This window comes from Sus scrofa, chromosome 15 (assembly GCF_054392235.1).
Source record: "Sus scrofa isolate SSC_HxYL_T2T_F1_AM1 chromosome 15, Sscrofa_HxYL_maternal_Yorkshire_Landrace_v2.0, whole genome shotgun sequence".
In the NCBI taxonomy this organism is placed as follows: domain Eukaryota; kingdom Metazoa; phylum Chordata; class Mammalia; order Artiodactyla; family Suidae; genus Sus; species Sus scrofa.
The window spans coordinates 87272553-87290655 of NC_139397.1; the positions used below are offsets into that span (position 1 = coordinate 87272553).

The following is an 18103-nucleotide window of genomic DNA, read 5'->3' on the forward strand; positions in this document are numbered from 1 at the left end:
TTTTTTCAGCCCAATTCCTGTCAAAACCTACTCCTTAAGTGATCTTACTCAGCGACAACTGATTTGTTATTCTTTATACATTCCTCTTAGCCTTCTTTGTAATTTTGTTATTGCAGTTAAGGATAAGAAAATTTGCACTTGATACTATAATACTTTCTGTGTTCATACTTTGTCTCATACAGTGCTGGCCTTAGCTTATTTCTTCTATAATATTTTCCTAAGACAGAAATCACACACCTATACACACACACACACATATGCCAACTCAGAATTTTCCACTGCTGGGTAAAATCGAGTTGTTTAATAGTTTAATCCATTAGTTGTTATTAATGGAAATAAAGAAAAAATAAGTTAGTTAATCATAATGCAGTACCAATCATTTAAGAATCAGGCTCCTACTAGCATAATGAAGAAGTGCGTAGGAATTATTTTAATTATACAAATGGCTGGAGTTCCCATCATGGCTCAGTGGTTAACGAATCTGACTAGCATCCATGAGGACACAGGTTCAATCCTTGGCCTTATTCAGTGGGTTAAGGATCTGGCATTGCCATGAGCTATGGTGTAGGTCACAGACGCTGCTCGGATCCTGCATTGCTGTGGCTGTGGCCTTGGCCAGCAGGTGTAGCTCTGATTCGACCCCTAGCCTGAGAATCTCCATATGCCATGGGTGAGGCCCTGAAAAACCGAAAAAAAAAATTATACAAATTGCAATCTCATAGACATTCAAGGTGAGGACAAATAGTCCATTTCTGCATCCTGAAAAAATAAAAATGGAAAATAATTAGTTGAATAACTCCTTTTGCCTTTCTTGGCATCACAGTATTCTCAGCTTTTGTTTTAGTTTCTATTGCATTTTATCTAAGAAATGGCTTTCCCTACTTACTTACTTTGGAATTAGACCTACTTGCAAATTCTAAATTCTGTTATTAACATTCTTAGAAGTCTCAGTTAAACTACTTTAATATCCTTGAACCTGTCAATTGTAAAATTGGGATTCTGACTTCTGTTAAATAAGGATAAAATAAAAACCATGGGTGAAAATGCCTAGTACCATGATTGGCACATAATAGGTTTAAAGTAAACATAATTTTTAAATTGATATGATTTCATGCATTAGAATGATTGGCCAAACCCAAAAGAATAGTAATACAATAGAAATACATGAAATTTGCATCAAAACAACTCATCTGCAGAAGTGCACTGGTACATTTTTGCATCAGAGAAAACTGCAACAGGAGTTTACTTAATAGTAATTGCAATATCAATGAATACTGATGTGTGTCTGCCAGAAAAGCTAATATAATCTTTATCTGTATTGAAGGAAGATAGAGGAGGTAGTTTTTCTCTCTTCTGCTGTATTCCATGACCACAACCAAAGGGAATGTATATAAACTGGAGGGTCTTCAAGTGGGATCAGAATGTTGCTAAAACTCAATTCATGCCATCTATACACCAGTTAAGAGAATGTATTAGCTGAAGCAGAAAAGACTGAAGTAGAACATCATTGTTTCCAAGTATCTGAATGATTCTCCTATAGAAGGGAAATCAGACTTAAGTATTATTTAAAAAAATAAGATGAATTAGGAGCAATGAGCTGAAGCCAGAACAAATTTGGCTTAAGATAATAAAGCTCTTTCTAAACAGCTGTTGAAAAATGTAATAGGTTGATTTGGACATTAATTCTTCCCTGCGACTAACAGTGTGGAAGCATGGACTTGTTAACAGTAGGAAAGAAAATTTAAATGGGTCCAAATATTGATTGATTGTGAACTTAACAGTTTTAGAACTTTCTAGTATTAAAATCTTTGAAATGAATTTTCACAGAGTATCACATGATCTAAAAGTCTGGGCTAAAAGTTAGCCAAAATAAATGTATGCAGCACTGAATTAGCAAAATCAGAAGCATTTTGACATCTACCTTTTCATGTTACAGTAAATGCAGTCTTTTATATTTTTAGGGATCCATTCTAAATGCTAAAAAATTATTGTTTGTGTGTGTGAAGAATGTTGTCCTTAAAACAGATACTAAAGGGAGGCTTCAACTTGTTGCAAAGATATTGCCATTAATGAAAATATTTTTGGACATCATCTATTACAACCTCAAATTTTAATTTGCCAGCCAGTATTCTTATTTTATAGTTCATATTAATCTTCTATTTCTTTCTATATTACTTTGTACCACAACAACCTTTGATTCCTCAGTCTGCCATCTATAAGCTATGAGACCTTAAGAAGATAGCCGGAGTAAACATGGAACTCCGCAGGTATCTCACAGGGTCATATAGACCACATGCAGAAAGTCTTCACAATAGTACTGACTTTGTCAGTGCTAATTATCTCTCCCAACCCAGTTCATTATCTCGGAAGATTTCTTTCATCATGATTTTGATGTTGAATGAAACTACTCTGGTTGTTGACTAGGTGAATGAACGGATAGTGATCACTGTCTCCTGTGCTATGACAAAGAAATGCAAGCACTTAATCAAATAAAACTGGCCTGCATTGATTTTTAGATGGCTGAGTGCAGATTGTAAATTATTAATCATTAAATCATAATTCAGCAAAAGCATTTCTATGGGGAATTTATGAAATATGGTCCAGGCACTATGCTTTTTGGTGAGTGATCTTAATACAGCACTAATGCCTGAAAAATATAGGAAGAGTAATAGTTAGTCCAACCACTAGATTGCCTTTCTAAAAAACTGAATAGCTAAAATAAGATTTTGGCAAGAATTATATCAAAGTCAACTTGTGTTTGGACTCTAACACCTTTCAGTTGTACTAATATTTTATACTGTTGATTTAAGTACAAGCCATTTCTCTTGCACATTAGATGGAAGTAGCAATACCAGTATCAGTATAGAGAAAAGAGGTGAATTTTTATAGAAAAAAATTCTCCTAAAAATAAATTTTAAGCATTTGAATGTGAGCAGATAGTTACTGTAACATTTATGGCAATTATCACTATAGCTAAACTTGCTGAGTGACTACCATTTTGAGGCACTGGGTCAGATGTTTCTGATACTATTCCCTCATATTTTCACATATTATCTTTGTGATCACCATTTTACAAATGAGGAAACATTGATGAGTTTCATGACTTTTGTAACATTATACAGCTAGATAAGCAGTGAAGATAGCTGCTAACCCCAGGTGTGTCTAAATCTAAATTTGGGTACCTATAAACTTCATTGCAAAAGTGCTTATAAGCTGTAAACTTTTAAGACAAGTAAAAAAAATTGATACCTCAGTAAGGCTACTTTAGAGAGATCTAAAAACCAATAGGCTCACTGGGATAACTTGGTTCACTGAGCAGCTGACAGGTTGAGGTAAGGTGGGATTGTCTAGAAATTTTCCTTATGCAAATTTTGTCAGAGTCAAATATTTTGTAAAATTTTGTAATTAATGTATAGTGGACATTAATTTGGAGGGAGGAAGTGATCATCTACATAGATTACCTAGTATGGTGATCATCTACATAGATCACTACCTAGCCTGGTGATCATCTACATAGATTAAAGGAATTTCCTATTGTATGAATCATGGTGGAGACTTTCTGCAATAGGAGTGGAAAGGACCAGAAAATGACTTTTCCAGGATCTCATGGATCTAAGAAAGTGACATTCATATCCAAATAAGTTTAGATGGCTCAATGATTCAAATAAAAATAAAATTTAAAAAACACCAAACAATGAAACTTATAAAAGAAAGCAATAGTAGATATTTTTATAGTAATTTAAAATGAAAGTCTAGTTTTAATGAAGTGTTACCTAGGATATGAGGAAATAAAACATTCTAATAAACTTTTTTGTAATGTTAAATTGGTTCAACTTTTCTAGGAAGTAATTTGATACTAGTAAATTAAAATGTATACACCTTATCCTAGCAATTTGAGCAATAGGAATTTACCTCATGGATACACTCAAACCAATTTATATGCATGAGATTGTTCTGCAGTGAGACTGGATTTTCCTGGACCTTCATTGCTGCCCAGCTTCTGAATGATGGAACAATGCTCATAGATTGACAAACCATGCCCAAAATCTGTGACCAGATGGCAGAGCTCCGAGTCAGTTGTCATCTAAGGGCAACCATAAACCTCCAGCACCTAGTCTGGTTCTGGGTTAGCTTCAATGTTCACAAAACCTTCAACAATATACCAGACTCTGGGAAGCTGACTAGATGTGATAATGTCAAATCTGCAGTTCATGAATCCTGGGGCCTCTGAGAGGATAGAGTGGGGAGGAGAATGGTGGCCTCTGATCAGCACCCTGGTATTGAGAGCTGTAGGGAAAGAAAATCCTCTCAGTGTAGCTGACCTGAATCATATCAATTCACAACTGCATATTAGAAATCTCCTGGTGCTAATACTGAAGTAGGAGCCAGCAGGCCAACCCAGACAATTTCAGAGAATCTTGGTCTGAGGTCTTTTGGGATAAATCTAATGCAGACTGCTAGACAGAAAGATTCCTTTGGCTGATAGCCAAGCTTCATCCACATTTATAAATCAAGCAGAGACAGTTTCTTTGGTTGTTTTTTTCTTGTCTGATATTCTAAGTATGAGAGATGAGGCTTATACCAGAATTGCCGAGGCAAATACCTGCTTTAAAATATCACTCTTCTAGAAGTACCCCATGCTTTTCTCTTTTCTGGACACCTTCTCTCCCTCAGCTCTTCCTTATTCTCTGGTTGCCTGTTTGGCAATGACCTGACAAGATGTTGCGATTCTACCACAAAGCTTCTGGTGCAAAACAGTTCTAAAGATTGAAATTAAAAAAAAAAGAACTGGGACATCCACCTTATTCCATTGTCCCAGTTTCCTCCAAAATAACAAATCTACCTTTTTTCTTCCACTTTTTCCTTTGTTTCCCACCCATTCAATATCATATTTAAGTAGCATGACCATAAGTCACAGGGTTCTGGGGACAGTTTGGGTTTATGCTTGTTGCTGAGAACTAATTATTAAAAGCATTCTCTTTCCTTTTCAAAAGCATCTGAGGCACTCAATCAGTGAGCCAATGCTCGGCCTCTCTGTAGAATAGTTCCCACGGAAGGGGCTGTGTGGATAGATAGCACTTTCTATTAGCAACTGCAGCTGCATCGTCTTAGAGATAATGAAGGTCAGGGAAGAAAGGGGATTTCAGAAGTCAATTTCTTTCCTCTCTCTCCAGCTCCCACTTTTTACTGCTTCCCTCTTCTCTCAGTTTGATTCTCAGAGCCCAGCCTGCCAGTTAACAGAGTCAAGCTGTGAAGACAGATTTTGTACATGTAGGAGGAGGTGACTGCCCAGAGTGGTAACAACCTCCTCACTTTCATTTTTTCCCACCTAGGGAATTAAAACTACAGAATCTAAGTAATCAACCTATATGTTTTTTGGGAAGCTAAAATTGATCCTAGGTGTGAGAAACAGATGCTAGAGTAGCTTTGCCAAAGAGAATTATGAAATATCCTACTCCATAACAGATAATACATATTTACATATTTTCTTAATGCATTATCAAAAGATTTAGGGTAGCTTACAAAGGTGTAGGACCATACAGTAAGGTAGTATAAATTAAGAAAAGTAAAGCAAAAAAAATAGGACAGTGAATCCATAAATTAAGGGTAACTTAGAAAAAGGTCAATTTCACTCTGGCATGAAATAGGAAATAAAGGGTAAAATGACTTCTCAGTTCTAAATTATTTTGAAACAATTATGCTGTCTATCAGACATGGACAATGCAAAAGGCCTCTTGCACCAATTACATTCACATAATTGTAAAAAAAAGAAGTAATGATAGCAATGACAAGGCTGATAAACACATGAACTTGGGACTAAAAGGTTCTGCGTGCATAAGGGAAGGAGACAGAGTTCATGTGATGATTAATGGAATCATATTGTTGAGAATGTAGGAACCACACTTACTTTAGTGAAACGACCGATTTAGATCATATTTTTGTTCACTGGGGTCTCTTGACTGCACTTTGTAGATATATTATGGCTTATATTTCATTATTCCCATGTCCTAGGATGACTTACAACTAAATTCTCTGATGCAAAGCCTTTCCCTTGACTGCTCTCTATCATTTTTTTCTTCTCCAGTGTTTAGAATTCAAATGATATTAAGTGCATTGCTTTTTTTCTTGTGGAGGATACAAAAATATTATCTTGTCTTTTAGGAAACATAAAGGAAGATGATTGAAGCTCATGAAATTTTGAAAGATATGGATAAGAAGAAAACAATCAATACTTTTAACAGTAAAGCTCTAGAGATACAATCGAGACTCTTCTCAATGGATGCAATCTTTGGCAGGCCAAGATATAGAAGTAATGGGCCAGCTTTCACAGTTCAGGTGAGAGTGAAAATAAATGCATTTTGTTCTGAAGGATTGCTTGAAAATACTTCCTAAAATAAAGTTGCAGGAGCTCTTTCACCCAGCAATTAAATTGACTATGAATATTTTGCCGAAGTTTAATAAGTCATGTTTGCAGAGATGTTAATCACAACACACTTTAAATTTCAAATACCAGAAAAAAAAAAATCAAAGTATCCAACCTAAGGAGCTAACATCATCAATTCTAGTGTGCTGCTATCATGGAATACTAGTTAGTAATAATGAATGAGTCAGATATGTCTGTGTTTGTATGGAAAGATTCCCCAGTTACATCATTTAGTGAAAAACATGTTGAAAACAGCTTACACCGCATTCAGAGAACAGCTCTGAATAAAATGTTTTATGAGGATTATATAGACAGTGGCACATATGTGAGCACATGCCACATTGTTTTCTCTCTGAAAGGAAGTAAACTGCTATAGCTATGAAGAGGGACTGAAAAGGTGCTAGAAGGTTATGTTGCTTTCTGGTTAGTATTTCTATACTACTTGAACATAATTTACCATGCATACGTATTACCAAAATCCAGAAATGGAAAGTTTACACACTGAAAGCTTGGGAATAAAGGACAGATTGACCTGAATAACACCTGGAATTTTGCAGCTGTTTGTTCCCTTTGACCAACCTACCTGGTTTTCTGGCTTTTGGATTATTTTTCACTTTAGCTTTGATTATCTGACTCCTACACTTTTACTTCCTTCTGGCATACAGTTTATCTTACCTGGCTAAACTGACTTTTTTTCCTTTGTCCCTGGGCCTGGTTTCTGCCTGCAGCTGTGTTCTGCAACCAGATCAGCCTATTTTGGCTTCAATATATCCCCTTAATTCTCAGCTCAACTCTCTCACTCCGACAACTTCAACCAAAACATTCCTAGAATATTTCATCTTGCTGAGGAAAACTGTAAATGTGTAATTTTCTCAAAGACATACGTGCACATTGTCATTTTGTTTTTATCTGATTTCTTTAGAATTTTGTATTCAAGGTTTTTTTTGGATTCAAAAACTAGGAAGACAGCCTTGTAAATAAGCAAGTATCAGAAAAGATCCAAAGGGACACATGATGTCTTTCCCCAAATAAATGTTCTCTTTTGAGAACTGAACTCCTCCCAAACTTTAACTCCAGTGATGGTTCACTGAGGACTTTGCAAGTGTCATTTTTCCAGGGAAGAGGAGTTCACGTCACACATTCGAGAGTAGTATGACTTACACTGAAGAGAACCCTGGACAAGGGTGTCATGTGACAAGATCTTAGCACCTGGTCTCCTTTCACAGTCATTTAGAAGAATGAGCTCAAGGAAAGGTCAGTGGATGTTTGAATGCCTTGAGGGGATGCAGGACAGCAAGTGTCTGTGGGAGATGAAGTCTCACCATGGTGAGTCATTAGCACTGGCAATGGAGGCAGGGAAGGGTTCCAGGAACATGAAGGAAAGCTGACTGGGTTTTAACTATGCCCACTTGAGCTTCTCTATGGCAATCTCATGGTTTACTAGCAGGGTCCCTTGTTTCTATGGATATGATAATAACTTCTAAGCTGTGCCTATCCAGTATACCAAAACAAGCATGTTGGAGAAAGGCTAGTATTTTTCCAGAACAACCTGTTCTTGTGACCCTAGTCAGTCAGACATTTGACCAGAAGAATCTGGCCATAAGCCATTTAATTTATTCTTGCCCCTGCTAGAATAATACAAAGAAGAGCTTGTTATGCATGTAATTTCTATACTCATCAGTCTCGTCAGTAATTCTGAGACCTTTTGGCCTATGGTTTTAGATCACTGAGTCTGTGGTACAGAAAATTAAAATTTTTTTTTCCAGAACTAGCACATTCACTGGAACTCTAGAACCCTTTTAGAACTGGCTTAGGGCCCTGCCAGGTCTGGCTTAGGCCAGACCACTCTGAAAGAGTTGGTCTGCTTTTCTAGGATCTACTCATACCCCTGAAACTATTCTAGCTTTTCAAATGTGGAATCAAATACACAGACACCAGCTCCTTCTCAAATTTGAGAATGGTTAGAGAGGAGCCTTGAAACATATTAGGGTGAGTCCAGATATGGACCAGAGCCAAATAGCCTATAATTATGTTCTTAGACCATTCAGCCTCTGGGAGAACTCATAAAGTGAAAGGCTTGGATGGGAAGCCTCACTCTGGCATTTATAGCAGAACGGAAAGTATATTCCACTCAACACCATATATTTAACCAGAGTCTATGGCCCCCAAATCTGCATCCTCTCATGTTCTAGTATAAAACCAAATGCCCTGGACTTTCAAAATCAAAATTTCCCTGGGTGGGACCCTAGCTTCAGTATTTTTGTCAAGCTCCTGTTTGATGCTGATAGAGTCAGTTGGCACCTGGCTATCACCACAATCAAAACTGTCCACAGAACTGGCTGTCCTCAATCAGCAGCAAACTGTGCCATTCGAGTCAGAAATTCTATGTATACAACAGGGATCCTTGTTAGCCAGACAAATGGGGGTCCCCCATCAGCGCTGAGTATAACCAGAAGAAGCCTGGTTTATAAATAGCAACAAATGAACAAATACATGCAAATCAGGATCCCAGCTGGGTGACACAATCTGCTAAAAAACATCCTTAGAAGCCTTCTGATGAAAACTTTCTCTTCAGCCTTAAAGGTTCCCTTTTTCAGTTTTGCAGAGGTGAGACCTTACTTACATGGCCTTGATTATTTCACACTAATAGATAAGAAGGGGACCAACTCAGGGAAAAATGAGATCTGTATATACAAGTTAGTGTCCTATGATGGTGGGTGACTGCATTGCTGATAGCTAGCTATTCAGGGTGGGCAGAGTTTACAGATAGCCTTTCACAACGGGCCAATCATGATATGGTTAGTGGAAACAGGGGACCAGACTCCCAGGAAGAAAGAATGTCTCTTTTATGCTAATATCTCCAACCATGAGCTTTCAAGAAAGAGTCTATGGTGGTAGGTTTAGATTATGGGTCAGTTTCTGAGTACCCTTGCTGTGTTATAGATTGTTATCATGAGATCCAGGGCTGGGGCATATTAGGATATTTCTTCCCTAAGTGAGGGGATGAGCACAATACTGTTGTTTCCATTTTCAGTGTGCTTTAAGACCTGTATTCATCCTAACTGGGCAAAATTAGTGGGAGTGTAAATCAGCTACCCTCCCAGAACCTCTCCCACAGGAGTCTGAGACAGTATGTCTGGCTCCCAGGTGCTTAGCTCTACATCCCCCTCTCCAGGGTAGACTGATAACACAGCAACAGATCCTGGGGCTTACCCTTGTCATTTCAAATCTATTGGTTCCTCTTTCTGAAACTATACCCAATTTCAAGTTTTTCTCCTATTGTTTTAAACACATTGGTGGTTAAAAAAAAGGAGCTCACCATATCTGTCCCTCAGTGCAGAATTTTAATAAATCCCAGCAGTTATGGGTAGTGCGTTTATGCCTAAACTTCAATTTCTCCTATGCTAATTGGTGGATCAAATAAATTCAGTGATATCCAATATACTGCATGGTTTCATACCAAGAAAGTAAGAGCATATAGCTAAAACAAAATTTAAAACTAAAAAGAGGAATAGGGTAAAGTATATTTTGAGAATATTCAATTTTGTGATGATGGAAGCTCACAGGTTAGAATACACTTTGAACTGTACTGGCTTTGAACTTCATTTCCTCTAGTGCATTCTAGTGAGGGCTGTCAAGGCCCTTTTACTCTTATTTTGAACTGGACTTTAAATGAGAGCTACAGAGTGAAGTGGATAAAAAATGCAGCACAATTTCTTAGATAAGCAACAGTTACATATGGTATTACTTTCATAAACTCCTTCATGTAATATCTGTCATTTTCTCCTTATCAGGATATGTAAGTTTTTGTGTGTAATTTACAAATAAGAAAAATAAAGTTTAATAAAAAATTAAACAACTTCAATTTCACAAGAGCAAAAATCAATTTTTATCATTCTAAGTTGAAGGTCTTCTTCATTGGACTTTCAGCGCATCATTGATTAGCCCATAACCTCATCAAATTATTACTCGAGGGCTTTATCTTCTTTACTTGTAAAACTAGAGGCTGGATTATAGAAACTTTACTTAGGGTTAGTCACAGCAGGTTTGGTGCTCAGCACTCTTTATTACCAGACCTAGCTTCCTTCTATTTTGCTATAAACTACTCTCCTGAATGATAGCCAGGAATAAAAATATCCACAAAAATCATCAGCCAAACTCCTTCCCTTTTCAAGAGATTTTTCTGGCCAATATAGACACTTGACTCTATCATTTCCATTAATAAAAGGAGTCCATCAGTGTGTCATTCCACATGTAGTCATCATTTGTTCTGCTTACATGGATAGCTTAAGTATTGGAAAGTAACATATAACCAGAGTCACAATGTACACTTCACCATCACTTTTAAAAGAAAATGGATTAGCAATGAGATCTTGCTGTGTAGCACTGAGAACTATGTCTAGTCACTTATGATGGAAAATGATAATGTGAGAATGAAGAATTTATACATGTGTGTGTAACTGGGTCACCATGCTGTACAGTAGAAAAAAAATAATGTATTGGGGAAAGAAAAGAAAACCTTCAGAAGGTATGCATATTAGAGAGCTAATAAATGAGAAAAAATAAACCCTATTGATCCAAACAATACCAAAATGTTTAAATGACTGGGAATGTCACTTCCCATTACATCTATGCCTCTAATTTTATCCTGTCGATTCTTACATGCAAAACATCAATTTTGAAATCACTAAGTTACTTGGAGTAAGAGATAAGATTCCTTAGAAGTATACTCCATTCTGTATAAGCTTTTATTCCTTCTGTTTTTTCATTATATCATGAAATCTAAAAGTCATATAGGGTTTCAAGAAACACTAACAGAGCATCTTGGTTTCAGAGGCTCACCTGGTGGGATGAGAAAATTGACCACACACACATACATGCAGTGCATAGCAAACATTCACAGACCACTGCTGCTCTGAAGTAGCTCTCTTAATTCAGGTCCAGAATCTTAATCTCCTACTGAGGACCCTAATGATGTATATGATAAGGTGGGGCAAACAGTCTGAAAGGCTGGCAGCAGATGTCACCTATCACCATCCTAGGACTGGGCACTCAGCAAGAAAAAGGCACTTACTTGCTACCATGTGAAAGGTCTCCACCAGCACCTAAGGAAAGCCCCTGAAAAGCCACGCTTCTTGAACCCCTTTCTCTTCCTGGGCTTCTCTTTCTTCCAGGATCTCCGGTTTGCTGAGTTCTGGTTGCTTAGGAGGTGATGAGAGGCTGGCATCTGCCCTCACCAGCCATTCAGGTCATGACAGTTCAGCAGTAAACGGACCTTACTAAATTGTCAGCTAGAAAGAGTCGCTGGGGCGGCAGTCCAGCCGCTGACACAGAGATCCCTCCTGACCAGATGCACAGTGGAACAGCACCGCTGGCTGGAAGCTGTTTTTGAGTCCTTCCTACTCCTCCCTCCTTTCTCCCAACCACTCCACCCTCTCCTCCCCCCTCATGCCCAGGCTGGTGCCGGACTTCTGTCTTCAGATCTGGCGTGGGCGGGGTGATGTTGCCAGAAATGGTCAGCTTGAGGCTGCTGCTGCTGCTGGAAAACAGCAGCTGCAGTGGGTGTCCCCTCTAACAGATGTCGGGAAGAGAGGGGAGGGGGAGGAGCAGGGTGGGTGAGGAGAGGGAGGAGGAAGAGGGCTGCAAAGGCACCAAGAAATACAGAATAGAGGAAGAGCAGGGGTGCAATTGGGAGGTGGGGGAAGAGACTGAACAGAAGGGACAGGACAGGGAGAGGAGGAGAAGGTGGCAGTAAACTCGAATCTTTACCTCTAGTTGCTTGCTCTCTCTCCTTGCCTAGCTGCCCTCAAAAAGCCTGTTTGAGGCACTTGTCAGCCTGTAACATTCAAATCTGGACATTGCTGTAGGTGTGTGTGGGTGTGTGTGTGTAGCTGTGTGTAGGGGTGTGTGTGTGTATAGCTGTGTGTAGGTGTTTAGGAAAGAATGAGTTGGAGCTACCTTAGCTTCTCACTCTAGATTTATTTCCCATTCTGCTGATTGGAGACATAAGGACGGAGGAACATTTATGCAACAGCTTAGTTTGGGTGTGCAAGAAGGAAGTGTTAGACCTCTTTCCCAAAGGAAGTTTGGAAAATGCTGCTGCATTATAGAACATTCATTTTATAACACAATCTTGTTAAAAAATGATGAAGTTTTCTTAAAAATATGATTCTTACAACACATCTTAGGTAATAGAAATGAGGAAAAGAGAAAAGAAATTATGTATATTTTTAAGAGCCTCACATTTTATATTTAAAGGCACTGAGCAAAAAAATAAACTGGAACTAAGCTAATATTAGTTCTATGCAAACCATGTCAGAAACAGCATGCTTCATCCATGATTCATAGAAAAGGCCTTGTTACCTGTATGTTGTTTGAAAAAAATTCGTTGAATTTAAATTTATTTTGTTTTATACATTTGCTATGAAAAAATCTCAAATATATACAAAAATACAAAGAAAGTATAATAAACTCCCATGTACTTATCATTCAGCCTCAACTATTGTCAACACGTGGCCAATTTTGTTTTATCATTACCTACCCTCTCACTTTGGATTAATTTAAAAGTAGTCCAGGAGTTCCCGTCATGGCTCAGTGGTTAACAAATCCAACTAGGAACCATGAGGTTGCGGGTTCGATCCCTGCCCTTGCTCAGTGGGTTAAGGATCCAGCGTTGCTGTGAGCTGTGGTGTAGGTTGCAGACGTGGCTCGGATCCTGCCTTGCTGTTCTGGCATAGGCTGGTGGCTACAGCTCTGATTAGACCCCTAGCCTGGGAACCTCCATATGCCACGGGTGCGGCCCTAGAAAAGACAAAAATAAATAAATAAATAAATAAATGAAAGTAGTCCAGATATTGTATCATTTTATCCAAAAATACATCAGCATGTTTCTGAATGATAAAGACTTGTAAAAAATACAACCCAATACAGTTATCATACCTAAAAATTAACAATTATTATTTTGTAGTCAAACACACGCTTTATTTATATTTTTATTTTTTTTAAAGTATAGTTGATTTATAATGCTGAGCCAATTTCTGCTGTATAGCAAAGTGACTCAATCATACACATATATACATTCTTTTTAAAATATTATTTTCCATTACGGTTTTTCCCAGGAGACTGGATATAGCTCCCTGTGCTATACAGTAGGACCTATGGTTTATTACTCTAAATGTAATAGTTTGCGTTTACTAACTCCAAACTCCCAATCCATCCCACTCCGTCCCCTCTCCCCCTTGGCAACCACAAGTCTGTTCTCTATGTCCGTGAGTCTGTTTCTGTTTTGTAGATAGGTTCCTTTGCGTTATATTTTAGATTCCACATAGAAGTGATATAATACCATATTTGTCTTTCTCTTTATGACTTACTTCACTTAGTATGATAATCTCTAGTTGCATGCATGTTGCTGCAAAAGGCCTTATTTCATTCTTTTTTATGGCTGAGTAGTATTCCATTGTGTACATTTACCTCAACTTAATCCATTCATGTTGATGGACATTATGTTGTTTCTTTGTCTTAGCTATTGTGAATAGTGTGAATATCAACACAGGGGTACATGTATATTTTTAAATTATAGGATGTCCAGATATATACCCAGAGGTGGGATTGCTGGATCATATAGTAGTTCTATTTTTAGTTCTCTGAGGACCTCTATACTGTTTTTCATAGAGGTTGCACCAATTTACATTCCCACCAAAAGTGTAAGAGGGTTCCCTTTTCTCCACACCCTCTCCAGAATTTGTTATTTGTAGACTTACTAATGATGGCCATTCTGAACACTGTGAGGTGGTACCTTGTTATAGATTTTTTTTTAAAATAAATTTTATTGGAGTATAGTTGACCTAGAAAGTTGTGTTAGTTTCAACTGTACCGCAAAATAAATCAGTTATACATATACATATATCCATTCTTTTTTATTCTTTTCCCATATAGATTATTACATACTATTGAGTAGATTACCTTGTACTATACAATAGGTCCCTGTTACTTATTTTATATGTAGCAGTGAATATATGTCAATACAAACCCTCTAATTTACTTTTCCCACCCCACATTTCCTCTTTGGTAAATGTAAGATGTGGTAATATATACAATGGAATATTACTCAGTCATAAAAAAAGAATGAAATAATCCCATTTGCATCTACGTGAATGGACCTAGAAATGATCACACTGATTGATGCAGTTCTGATTAGCATTCCTTTTTTTTTTTCCTAGGGCTGCTTCTGTGGCATATGGAGGTTCTCAGGTTAGGGGTCCAATCAGAGCTGTAGCTGCTGGCCTATGCCAGAACCACAGCAATGCGGGATCCAAGCCGCATCTGCGACCTACACCACAGCTCATGGCAACGCTGGATCCTTAACCCACTGAGCAAGGCCAGGGATTGAACCTGCAACCTCATGGTTCCTAGTCAGATTCGTTAACCACTGTGCCACGACAGGAACTCCAAGCATTCCTTTAATCATTAGCAATGTTGAGCATTTTCTCATGAGCCTACTGGCCATCTGTATGTCTTCTTTGGAAAAATGTCTAGGTTTTCTGCCCATTTTTCAATTGGGTTGTTGGTTTTTTGTTGTTGGGTTGTTATGTAAATATATATATATATTTTGGAGATGAAACATTTGTCAGTCGCACTGTTTGCAATTGTTTTCTCCCATTCGGTAGTTGTCTTTTTTTTTTTTTTTATGGTTTCCTTTGCTGTGTTAAAAGCTTGTAAGTTTGATTAGGTCACATTTGTTTATTTTTATTTCTATTGTCTTGGGAGACTGATCTAAGGAAATATTTGTATGGTTTATGTCAGAGAATGTTTTGTCTATGTTCTCTTCTAGGAGTTTGATGGTGTCTTGTCTTATACGTAAGTCTTTAAGGCACTTTGAGTTTATTTTTGTTCATGGTGTGAGGGTGTGTTCTAGTTTCACTGATTTACATGCAACTGTCCAGTTTTCACAGCACCACTTGCTGAAGAGACTTGCCTTTTTCCCATTTTATATTCTTGCCTCCTTTGTCAAAGATTAATTGACCACAGATGTCTGGGTTTATTTCTGGGCTTTCTCTTCCGTTCCATTGATTGTCTGTTTTTGTATCAGTACCAGATTGCCTTGATTACTATAGCTTTTTAATATTGTCTGAAATCTGGGAGAGCTTTGCCTCCTGTGTTGTTTTTTCCCTCAGGATTGCTTTGGCAATTCTGTGTCTTTAATGGTTGCATATAAATTTTAGGATTATTTGTTCTAGTTCTATGAAAAATTTCAGGGGTAGTTTTATAGGGATTGCATTAAATCTATAATTGCTTTGGGTAGTATGGGCATTTTAATAATATTAATTCATTCGGTCCAGGAGCATAGGATATCTTTCCATTTTTTTGAATCCGCTATAATTTCCCTGATTAATCTTTTATAGTTCTCAGCATATGTCTTTCACTTCTTTGGTCTGGTTTATTCTTAGGTGGTTTTTTTTTTTTTTGGTGTGACTTTAAAAATTATTGTTTTTTTATATCCCCTTTCTCATATTTCATTGTGATTATACAAAAATGCAACTGATTTCTAAATGTTCATATTGTATCTTGCCACTTGGCTGAATTTGTTGATCAGTTCAAGCAGTTTTTGTGTGAAGTCATTAGAGTTTTCTAAACATAGTATCATATCATCTGCATAGAGTGACAATTTTACCTCTTCTTTTACAATTTGGATACCATTTCTTTCTTTTTCTTTTATTATTTTTATTTTTGTCTGATTGCTGTGGCTACTACTTCCACTACTATGTTGAATAAGAGTAGTGAGAATGGGCAATATTTATCTTGTTGCAGATTTTAGAAGGGAGGTTTTCAGCTTTTCTCTGTTGAATATGATATTGGCTATAAGTTTGTCATAAAATGGCTTTTATTATGTTGAGATGCATTCCCTCTTTACCCACTTTGTGGTAAGAGTTTTTTTTTCAATAATGAATGGATGTTGAATTTTGTCAAATGCTCCTTCTGCATTTATTGAGATGATTGTGTGGTATTTGACTTTACTTTTGCTAATGTCATATATTACACCGATTTGCTGATGTTGAACCACCCTTGTGAGCTGGGGATGAACCCCACTTGGTCATGGCGGGGTTGGTCATGAATATCTTTTTAAAGTGTTGTTGGATTTTGGCTTGCTAAAATTTGTTGAGAATTTTTGCATCTATATTCATGAAAGATACTTGCCTATAATTTTCCTTTTTGGTAGTATCTTTGTCTGGTTTTGGTATTAGGGTGATGGTGGCTTCATTGAATGTCTTTGGGAGTGTTCCTTCTTCTTCAATCTTTTAGAAGAGTTTAAGAAGGATCGGTAAAAATTCTTCTTTGTATATTTGGTAGAATTTGCCTGTGACACCATCTGGTCCTGGACTTTTGTTAGTAGAGTTTTTTCATTACATATTTCATTTCACTTCTAGTGATCAGTCTCTTTCATTCTACTGATCTATTTCTTCTTGATTCAGTTTTGGTTGGCTATATGTTTCCAGAAAGTTGTCCACTTCTTCTAGATTGTAGGATTTGTTGGTATATAATTGTTTATATAATTCTCTTATTTTTTTGTATTTCTGAAGAATCCATTGAGATTTCTCACTTTTCATTTCTTATTTTTGAGGAAGGCTTGTATTGCTATGAACTTCCATTTAAGAATGGCTTTTGCAGCATCCCATGTTTTGTATGGTTGTATTTTCATTGTCATTTGTCTCAAGGTAATTTTAATTTACTTTTTTATTTCCTCATTGACCTTAGTTTTTTAGTAGCATGTTGTTTAGTCTCCATGTAGTCAGTTTATTCTCTTTTCCTGTGGTTGATTTCTAGTTTCATGCCATTATGATCATAGAAAATGAATGCTTGGAATAATTTCTATATTCTTAAATTTTTTATAATGATTTTTATTTTTTCCTGTATAGCTGGTTTACAGTGTTCTGTCAATTTTCTACTCTACAGCAAGGTAATCCAGTTATACATACATGTATACATTCTCTTTTCTCACATTATCATGCTCCATCATAAGTGACTAGACATGGTTCCCAGTGCTATATAGTAGAATCTCATTGCTTACCCATACCAAAGGCAATAGTTTGCGTCTATTAACCTCAAATTCCCAATCCACCTCACTCCCTCTCCCTGCCCTTTTCTCCATGTCCATGATTTTCTTTTCTGTGGAAAGGTTCATTTGTGCTGTATCAATAAGTCACAAATAACAAATGCTGGAGAGGATGTGGAGCAAAGGGAACCCTCCTTCACTGTTGGTGGGAATGTAAATTGGTACAACCACTATGGAAAACAGTATGGAGGCATCTCAGAAAACTATACATAGAACTGACATATGACCCAGCAATCCCACTCTTGGGCATATATCCAGACAAAACTTTCCTTGAAAAAGACATGAACTCATATGTTCACTGCGGCACTATTCACAATAGCCAAGACATGGAAACAACCTAAATGTCCATCGACAGATGATTGGATTAAGAAGAGGTGGTATATATACACAATGGAATACTATTTAGCCATAAAAAAGAATAAAATCATGCCATTTGCAGCAACATAGATGGAACTAGAGACTCTCATACTAAGTGAAGAGAGTCATAAAGACAAATACCATATGATATCACTTATATCTGGAATCGAATATATCCTTAAATTTATTGAGGTTAGTTTTTTGCCCAATAT

General features: G+C 37.1%; 1 protein-coding gene across 5 annotated transcripts in view; it reads right to left on the reverse strand.

Annotated features, from left to right (window-relative positions):
* SCN7A (sodium voltage-gated channel alpha subunit 7) overlaps positions 1-11791 on the reverse strand; it is an 81181-nt gene extending 69390 nt beyond the window's left edge. For all 5 annotated transcript variants that reach the window (XM_084999378.1, XM_084999376.1, XM_084999377.1 and 2 more), the window contains exon 1: positions 11499-11791. In XM_084999378.1, the coding sequence (XP_084855504.1) occupies positions 11499-11508 (10 nt within the window). In that variant the 5' untranslated portion in view covers positions 11509-11791. The remainder of the gene's footprint in view (positions 1-11498) is intronic.
* Between the last annotated feature and the right edge of the window lie 6312 nt (positions 11792-18103).